This window comes from Gymnoscopelus braueri (genome assembly GCF_963280865.1).
Source record: "Gymnoscopelus braueri genome assembly, chromosome: 9".
In the NCBI taxonomy this organism is placed as follows: domain Eukaryota; kingdom Metazoa; phylum Chordata; class Actinopteri; order Myctophiformes; family Myctophidae; genus Gymnoscopelus; species Gymnoscopelus braueri.
In genome coordinates this window covers 49,529,943-49,539,437 of record NC_137610.1, presented here as the reverse complement: position 1 = coordinate 49,539,437, position 9,495 = coordinate 49,529,943, and the positions used below count along the sequence as shown (strand labels likewise).

Sequence of the window (9,495 nt, the reverse complement as noted above, 5' to 3'; positions counted from 1 at the left end):
ATGCCAATACTTTTGTACTTTTACTCAAGTACATTTTGAATTCCGGACTTTTACTAGTAACAGAGTTTTCTACATTGCAGTATTGATACTTTTACTTGAAGTAAACAAATTGAGTACTTTTTCCACCACTGCTTTCAACACATCAGAAATAAAACCACTTGAACCCCAGCTTCCCTATTCTCAGAGGAACGTTCACCAAAGGCAGATCTACAAGCTCACGCGTTGGACCAAGCACAGTTGCAACTCATGTCCATTTACTAAGATTAGAGTGTTTAAGTGGTTAAAGTGTAGGAGTCAAATAAAGTGGCTCACTTAAGACTAAGAGTAGCATTTAAGACCATTTCAAACATCATGAACATAATAAAGAGGTGCAGCTTGAGTTTCTTTTGTTATGAGTAAAGTCAGTGATGGAATTGGATGGGAGCGACTGACATGTCATGGACCATGTTAGACTTTCTTCCTTTGAACCCCTTGGAACTTGCATATCTTTCATTAAATCGCCTTCTATACCACACAGTGACGCCATCCTACATCTCAAATATTGAAAAGACATGACAACTTTGTCACCACCAACTTGGTGCTTTAAACACGGAGTGAATTGTGAGTTGATGAGCCAGCAATATCATATACCGGTAGGTTGACTGTGTATACAGTAGAGCCTGGCCGATATATCGGCCATTATTTGAGTTTTTTTTTTTAAAGACATGCGCCTTCCCCATCTGCATCTACAAGCTTGTGATGCGAAGTTGTGTTTTATCAGTTATTTGTGTTTATTTGTATTTATTTGTTTGCTTGTAATTTAAAAGTTGTGCTCCAGACCAATAGAATGTATGGAATGCATATGCTAATAAAACATATTTAAAATAGTGTTTTGATGTTCATATTAACTGTAGGAAGTATTACGTTATTTTTTTATTAGGACATGCTAATAACATTCCATAGGGCTGGACCACACTTGGGAGTTTTTAATTTTACATTTTAGTTATAGAGGGCAATTATAATGCATTAAGGCATATTTGGCTTATTAGCCAGGGATCCTTTAAAAAAAAAAAAGGTCAAAACATCGGTAATCGGTGGTCTAGGACTCTCCAAAATCAGGATCGGACCAAAAGACTCGGCCGGGCTCTAATATAATAATGAAGAGGCTGGGATGTACAGTATGAAGAGGCCATAATCAAGTAAACATAACTGGCGAGATCAAATAATTTGACAGGTTTCTTCTTTTTTTTTTTACACAAAGAAAATTCTAATCAACTTACAACTTACTAAAGTTAACCAGTAATACTGTGCATTTGAAACAAACCCTGTAAATAGTGCAAATGATCTCTTGCTATGTTGACACCTATTTTAAGACTCCAGTGGGATCAACACACCAACACTGATAATCCACAGGTTAAGAGACCATCCAGTGTCACTGCATACATACATACATACACAACAACACTACTGAAATCACACAACGCCACAGCTCCAGCACCGTCACAACAGATTTGACCAAGAAAACTGTGGCGAAAATGTAGGTATAGGGAGTCATATAGGAAACGTGAGAGAGAGTCACTTGAAAATCTGGTTTCCCTCAGAGGGCAGCAGCATGTGGCCAATTTATCCTCCAACGTACAACGGTGTCGCTCGCTGAAAATAGCCGATCGTTAACTCATTCACTGCCCAGATTTATTTCTGGCTGTTTGCCCACTGCCAGCAATTTTCGTTTTTTTGTATTACTTTCAAAAGGTCACAAAAAAAATTATATTCATTATGAACGCATGTCCAATCGTTTGTAAACACAAGGGGTACGTGTCTGAGTCGCCCAGCCAACAAACATTTCAACCGGGTCGGCCCCCTCTCATGCAGCTCCACGCGCCATTCCTCGTCAAAGATGCACGCTTACTTTTTCAGCTCGCCACAGAATGACAGAAAATGTACATCCCTTATGATCGCGTGTCCGACTGTGTTGGTAACACAGTGTACGTGTGTGTCGCCCAGAGAAGAAATATTCCATCCGCCACATTTCCTTCTCCCCTCACAGCAGTTTCAAAACAGTGCGTCTGGCGGAGCACGGCGAAAAAAAAAGGCAAGTGGAGAAAGAGCCGTTTCAATGTTGTTGTTAAACAGGAAGCGGGCGGAAACGGAAATCTTGGATTGACGTTATTTCCATCACTGCGAGTGATGAAGAGCAGTGAGATATTTTATTAAAAAAAATACGTTTACTACGTCCGTGGCAGAATTGGTAATTGGAAAAAAATACGTTTTTTACCTTCTTGCCAGTGAATGAGTTAAGTTCACAACGCAAGCAAGCTTATAGATCAGCTATTTTCAGTGAGCGACACCGCCATACGACTAAGCACAGATCATGCTCCAGGCGTATGCGTCTTCCATCACATAATGTGACCGTGGAAAACCTTTTGAGAACAGATTGTCAGGGTACGGATCATCACATAGATCAGAAGTATGTGGAATTTATCAACGGCTATACTTTGTGCAAAGACCCCTTCCTGTGCAGTATAGCTTATAATGCAGTCCGATCGACGGTAGCGTAGCTCCAACGATGATGAGAAGTCACATTATGTCCTGTTTACTGTTAATGCTCCAGATCAGCGGCAGCATTTTGCAGCTTAAGCCTATATTGTAAAATGACATCATTAAATGTCTCCTGAGATCTCCCAAATGTCCTTTCCCCCCCTGAAATAAAATAAAACTACAACTAGACGCTGCCATGACACAGCAGGGTGTCTGGTGGCTCAGCCAGGTAGTGCATGGAAAACATGCTCCTTGTAAAGTCGCGAGGAACCCGAGTTTGAATCCGACTCCCGTCGTGTCTCGCATGTATCCCTTCTCTCTCTCTCTCTCTACACTATCTATCTAATTAATAAAGCAGAAATTTGCCACACAAAAAAAATTATCTATACACTATGATGGCACGGGACGTAAGCATACCAGTACAGCCGCAACACAATTCATCGCATGGCCTTTTATGTGGGGTTACTGGGCAGGGTCTATTATTAGGGGTTACAGCACTGGCCAAATCCACAGGTTATAAGTAGGAAAATACATCACTTTTGTAAATAACATTCACAAGCATCATTGGCCCAAAATGGAGACGGTACGACATCCAGTTGGCTAATCTATCAGGGGGAACAAAACACGATCCCCTCATTTTGTCCATAGAAAAATATCCACTGCCGTGATAGGGTACAAAAATAAAGAGTGCCACGAATGACATCCAAGGTAGACGGGCAAAAAGATTCAAGTCTAGGGCAGGGCTGCATCTATCCATTATTTACTTGGCAATTATTCTGCAGATTACCATTTTGATTAATCGAATAATCTTGAAGCACGTTCTTTTTTATATAATCTATGAATCGACACAATGAAATTCTGATCGTTTTTCTTTTTATAATTGACTGAATTGAATCGTCTGACCATTTAAGCTGCATTTCATACATTATCGGTATTGCGCAAAAATGTCAGATCTATAAGCTCAGAGCGCATTGCGATGTGCTGTGAGCTTGTAGATTGGATATTTTGCTGTATTTTTGAACATCAAAGATCGATTATTTAACCCATTTAGACCGGGAAAGAATCTGTGACATTTTTAGATTTCTTTGGCGATTCAATAATAGCAGATATACAAGCTCTTAGCGCGGCACTTTTTTTGAAAAATCGTGAACATTTGTGCAAACTATATTTTCAAAGCAAACATTGGTTGAGTGGTTGAGTGGTTATCAAACTTTTCCATGTCAAGGACCACCCAAAATTAAGTATTTGGCCACGGACCCCCATCTCAAAATATGTTGTTCCAGGGACCCCCAAGAAGCACAGATCGGAGTTAAAAATTATTGTTTTAAAACGTATATTCAAAGATTTGCACAAAGTCTCCACGATTATTTATTTTTTCCGCTATTTTTGAATAGCCAAAGAAATCTTAAAATGACTTCGATGCGTTCCCTTCCCAGTCTTAATGGGTTAAATCAACTAGTCGGACTGACTGGTTGTGTCGCAGAGCCCCTAGCCTCAGGTCCAGGCCACTTTGCGCGAGATGGCCTGTTTGAAGCACTCGGGGTCCACGGCGCCCCCCGGCCGCAGCGCCCTCTCCAGGCCCACCAGGAGGTTCTGGTGACACTCCCGGATGTTCACCGGGTACTTGGCCCTCAGCAGCTCGTAGGCGGCCAGCAGCCTCATGTTCTGCTTGACCATCAGGTACTGGATGATGCAGGTGGGCGCCAGCGAGAAGCCGTCGCGACAGTGGACCAGCACGCGTTTCCTCTTCTCCGCCGAGGCGTGGATGCACTCGTTGATGTCCTCGAAGCAGCAGCGCTGCCTGGAGGCCTGGAGGAGGCCAGAATCGCCGCCCTGCAGCACGATGTCGCCGATGTCCACCTTGAGCCGGGACCAGCTGTGGCGGGCGCCGCGCGAACACGTGCACGGGATGAGGCTGAGCGAGGGGCCGGGCTCCCCCGGCAGGCCGCTCACGTCGATGACGCTGTCGATGTTGTTGCGGCACAGCGTGCGGCCGCTGTAGGCCGCGTTCAGGTTGCCCACGTAGATGTAGTCCGTCACCTTGGGGGCAGGGATGGGGGGGACGATATGAAAGATTGCATTGATTAACTGTGGCAAAAAATAACTATATAAATCACAATAATCACAATATGCTTAAAACTTAAAATGCCACTTTTGTTTCATCCTAGTAGTGACGGAGGACAATTTCACGCTACATTTATATGACACAATTATTGTGAGTGTTTTTTTATCGCGATAAATAGGCTTGTACCGATTCACTCAACTCACGATACGATTTGAATCACGATACTAGGTTCACGATACATTTCTTTCCAGACAAATGACCGAAAAATCTTTTTCTTTTTACATTTCTCATACACAAATCCAGTATTTCTATTGTTCTATATTCTTTCATTTTTTACAATATAGTGTTTTCTCTTATCCTCTTTTCAATACAGTAGTAAATGACTGAAAACACTTTTTTAAAATCAATATTCTTACAAAGATCCTGTATTTTCTTCTTTTTTTTTGTCTTGTCTCGATTGCACCCTCTGCTGTTTGCATCGCGATAATTTTTTTATTAAATCGATTTAAATTGTCACCAGTTTGAATCGATTTAGGATAAATCGTTACATGCCCAACGATAAACGATAATAATGACAATTATCGTCCCAATCCCTATACCTTGGAGATGACAGGCTCGGAGTACTGGAAGTGTTCGTGGGGGGGGTCCGCCGTGGGCGTGTCGGGGGTCCTCCTGCCCCCTCCCACCCCGGCGGGTCCCGTGGCCGCCCTCCGGCTGTAGTTGCGCAGCTTCTTGGAGCCCGAGCGGGACGGCGGGTTGGAGTCCGACTCGGAGCTGCTGTTCCAGGGCGGCGAGAAGAGGGAGAAGCGGCTGGACGACTTGCTCTTGTTGAGGGGCTCCACGGGGCTGGACAGGCCCGAGCTGCAGGTGGTGGTGGCGCCGGAGGAGCCCGAGGCGCAGAACAGGGAGGCCCTCTCCAGGGCGCCCGTGCTGCTGGCCGCTCCGGCGCTGTGCGCCTGGGCCATCTGCATGGGTTAAGCAAGGGATAATTGATTAAACACCTCGGCTCCGCCCTGGTGTTTAATTAATCATCCTGTCGGGGGTTATTTTTCAACAACAACCAGCGCGCTGACAATTATCCCGATTATTACACGGCTACTTAACAAATAAATGTATGAATTGACCCAAAGGTAACAACAAAACAAAGTATTTCCTTGCTTATGGCAATGAAAGTATTCCATAAGTGGTGCGCTGGGCGGACACAGTCACCTTGGAAAACAAGGAAGTGTTGATCAAATAGAATACATTTTTGGTTACTGCATTGTGTATTTCTCGCTTCAAATGTTTCAAAAAAAATCTTGAGAGCAACGTTTAGTTGTAAATAGGGGTGGGACGATATCATGATATATCGTGATACTTTCTCCCGCGATAACTAATCGATATACTGCCAAAAAATATCGATATTAAAAAAAAAAAAGTTTGTGATACGTTGTTTTTCCTACTCTGTATTTGTGTAATGATGATTTTGAACTGTTTGGTGCTATTTTATGTGTTTATGAATTGAATACAAGGACTATTGTGATATATCGTTGGTGAAATTTCATGCAATATATTGTGATATCGCAATATATCGATATTTTCAGATATCGTGATATATCGTTGGTGAAATGTCTGGTGAAATGGCAATATATATTGAATATCGTGATATCGCAATATATCGAATATCGTCAAATATCGTGATATATATTGTTATCGTGGGCCTAATATCGTGATATATATCGTATCGTGAGGTACCCATATCGTCCCACCCCTATAAATGACATGGTGTGTTTGTTTACATGGCTGTCATGTTGGATTCAGCATAAAAACAAGCAGCGCAGGTTGATATGAGAGCAGGTGTTCTGAGCCTTTGATTAGACAAAAGGTCTGTTATTGAGCTCATCGGTCATTATCCAGAAATATCACACCGCTGAATTCGGCGATTGACCAATCAGAATCAAGGAAATACGAGGTTTCCACCCGACAGACAGAGACGATATACTGGTCGGTAGGTACATACCTGGGCTTTCAGGTTGTTCTTCCATTCCTGTGACTCCAGAGCCTTGAAGCGGCCGTTGCTGTCGGAGGACACGGACAGGCAGAGGGGCCGGTGCGCTCTGGGGGGAAGCTGAGGCGTCAGCGCCATCGGGACGGGCCGGTGGTCCGGCTGGTCACTCCTTCTCATCATTAGATTGGGACAGGAGCCTGGGTGGATCACACACACATTCAGGCCACGAAGGACAACCATCAACTCACACTCCCCCGCTTCCTCCACATGGAGATTGTTGTGGGGAGTTTTAGTGGGAGGGAAAATTACAGATTCATACTCCCCAAATGGACACACTATAGACTTTTGTGCCGGTAGCTATGAGAAGATGTATAATGATGCACACCATGGCCGCTCTGCTCCTTCAGTGACTAGTTAGCTCGGAAGTGACAACAGTTCATTACATGGGAAATTTTTCATTCTTCTACCCTGCCACCAAAATGTGGAATGCCCTGACAGACCATCCATTAAAGGATGGTAAACACTTAGATTTAGGTAGGTAGATTTTATTTCCCACCGCCACAGCTTAAAAGGTGCGCGGATAGGCCTTAGGTTAGATCACATATTTTAATAGCTTTTTTTTTTTTTTTAATTGGTGAGATCTGACGTTCATAGTGACAGAACACTATGCAACCCAAAAAAAAAAAAAAAAAAAACACAGAAGTCTCGCTAGACGAGATTGAAATCTCTTTTTTTTTGGGACAGTGTTCTGTCACTATGAACGTCAGATCTAAAAAAAAAAAAAAAAAAAAAAACCTATTAAAATATGTGATCTAACCTAAGGCCTATCCGCGCACCTTTTAAGCTGTGGCGGGTCAGGGGTGGAGTTATGAAAATGTTCTACTGTACCATTCATCCTAAGATATCATAACGTCATAGAAAAGGTAAGAAAACTTTAGTCCAAAATTCTCCTTTAAGTGACAATGTTGAACCTAAAAAAAAAAAAAACATGAAATATAGGGAGGGTTCAGCCATCAAAATGATGGCACATTAGAGTGACATTACTACATTGAAGTTGCCTCCATCAGAGCATTTCCTCAAACCGTTAATTTCCTTATTTCAGAAAAGATGGTTCCTCAGACCAGATGCCAACATTGTGTACAGTCAGTGATGTAGAACTTGAGAGACAACAGTTAAAACAGAACATTTGACTTACCAGCACATTCTGAGCGAGTGATGGACTGTATCTGTAAAGTATTGTTGTGGGTATTGAATGCCTTGAGCAGATTCTTCCCAGTGCCTGTAGAGTGTGAATCAATGAGACTTTTATGTTTCATTACTTTTCTGTCTGTGTAACATTAGTATTGGCACAGTAATTGATTACCTTGGAGGCCACTGATAATATTATGATCAAGACTATCATAGATGTATTTTATCAAGTCCGACTTTTGCTTCTGTAGCCTATGATACAAAAGCAGAAGTCAAGACTCGATAAAATACATCAAGATAGTCTTGATCCAAGGCTAATGAATCAGTGGTTCTCAATGGGTCCATTATGGTTCCATTTGTATATAATTTGTTATTTATGGGGCCCTTGGCCTAATGTAATGCATCCAAGCTGGGGGAGATCCTTGAAATTAAAAAAGGTTTGAGAACCACTGACTCATAGCAAATGGGGGGGGAAAGGCTAGGAAAAAAGACCCACAAGCTTAACAATCAATTCTGCCATTCTTTTGCTAAGAGATCTTCTGCTAAGACTCTTAGCAGAAGAATGGCAGGATTGCTTGTTAAGCAGACACCTTTTTATTCAGCAGTTTGTGTGAATCAATGAGACGTTTATTTTCATTACTTTGCTGTCTGCGTAACATTAGTATTGGCACAGTATTGATTACATTGGAGGCCACTGATATAATGTTATAAATCAGTGGTTCTCAATGTATGGTTCCATTTGTATCCAGAGTTATATTATGGGGGGCCTGTGGCTTATAATGTAATGCAATCCAAGCTGGCTGCATGGGGGGGGGGGGGGGATCCTTGCAATTAAAAAAGTTTGAGAATAACCACTGACTCACAACAAAAGGAGAAGAAACAAAGAAAAGAGAATATAAAACCCCCCACAATCTCACCAATCCTGCCATTCTTCTGCTAAGATGACACCTTTTTTTATCCAGCAGTTTGTGTGAATCAATGAGACGTTTGTGTCCATGACTTTGCTGTCTGTGTATCATTAGTATTATTGGCACAGTATTGATTACCTTGGAGGCCACTCTGATATAATGTTATAAAAATCAGTGCTTTCTCAATGGGTCCATTATGTTTCCATCCATTTGTATATATTTGTATCAAGAGTGCCTATGGCCTAATGTATTACATCCAAGCTTGCTGATGGGGGGGGGGTGTGATCCTTGCAATTAAAAAAGTTTAAAAAAATATGAAAAACCCCACAATCTCACCAATAATCCTGCCATTCTTCTGCTGCTTGGAGGACAGCTTCTTATCCAGCAGAGTGTTGTTGTTCCATAATGATTCCTCTACAGGTTCCATGTTCTTCTGCCTCCTGCTGACAGAGACAGAGACACATCCATCACCACCATGGTGGTGCTTCAACACTCCATCAGGACACACGTTATGGATATTACACCATTATTACAGCTGTGTTATAACAGCAGGCTAGCCGTTAGCCGTTAGCCACGGTCTGCTAGCCGACTGTTCTCTCTCTCTCTCTCTGTCTCTCAGTCTCAGCCAGTGTTGCCAGGTTTTGTGAGAGAAATAAGCAACCTGGTCTATGAAAACAAGCCACATGAGACATTTAAACCTATACACACATCAGATATTTGAAAATAGCCAATCTACGAGCTTGTAGATCTGCTATTTTTTTTTTATCTTGATATTTTCAGATGGGGGTCTGCGTACAAATATATTAATTTGGGTGTCTTGACAAGAAAAT

General features: G+C 42.3%; 1 protein-coding gene across 2 annotated transcripts; it reads right to left on the bottom strand.

Annotated features, from left to right (window-relative positions):
- Positions 1-2,454: 2,454 nt before the first annotated feature.
- On the bottom strand, positions 2,455-9,253 carry LOC308092499 (uncharacterized protein). Of its 2 annotated transcripts, XM_080438423.1 has the most exons (5): positions 9,002-9,253; positions 7,765-7,848; positions 6,582-6,766; positions 5,182-5,547; positions 2,455-4,557 (listed from the first exon to the last, which is right to left on the bottom strand). In XM_080438423.1, the coding sequence occupies exons 1-5, from the start codon at positions 9,090-9,092 to the stop codon at positions 4,012-4,014; spliced, it is 1,272 nt and encodes a 423-aa protein (XP_080294549.1). In that variant the 5' UTR covers positions 9,093-9,253; the 3' UTR covers positions 2,455-4,011. The 2 variants fall into 2 exon arrangements, with proteins under 2 accessions (XP_080294549.1, XP_080294550.1); XM_080438424.1 differs by lacking the exon at positions 7,765-7,848.
- Positions 9,254-9,495: the final 242 nt, after the last annotated feature.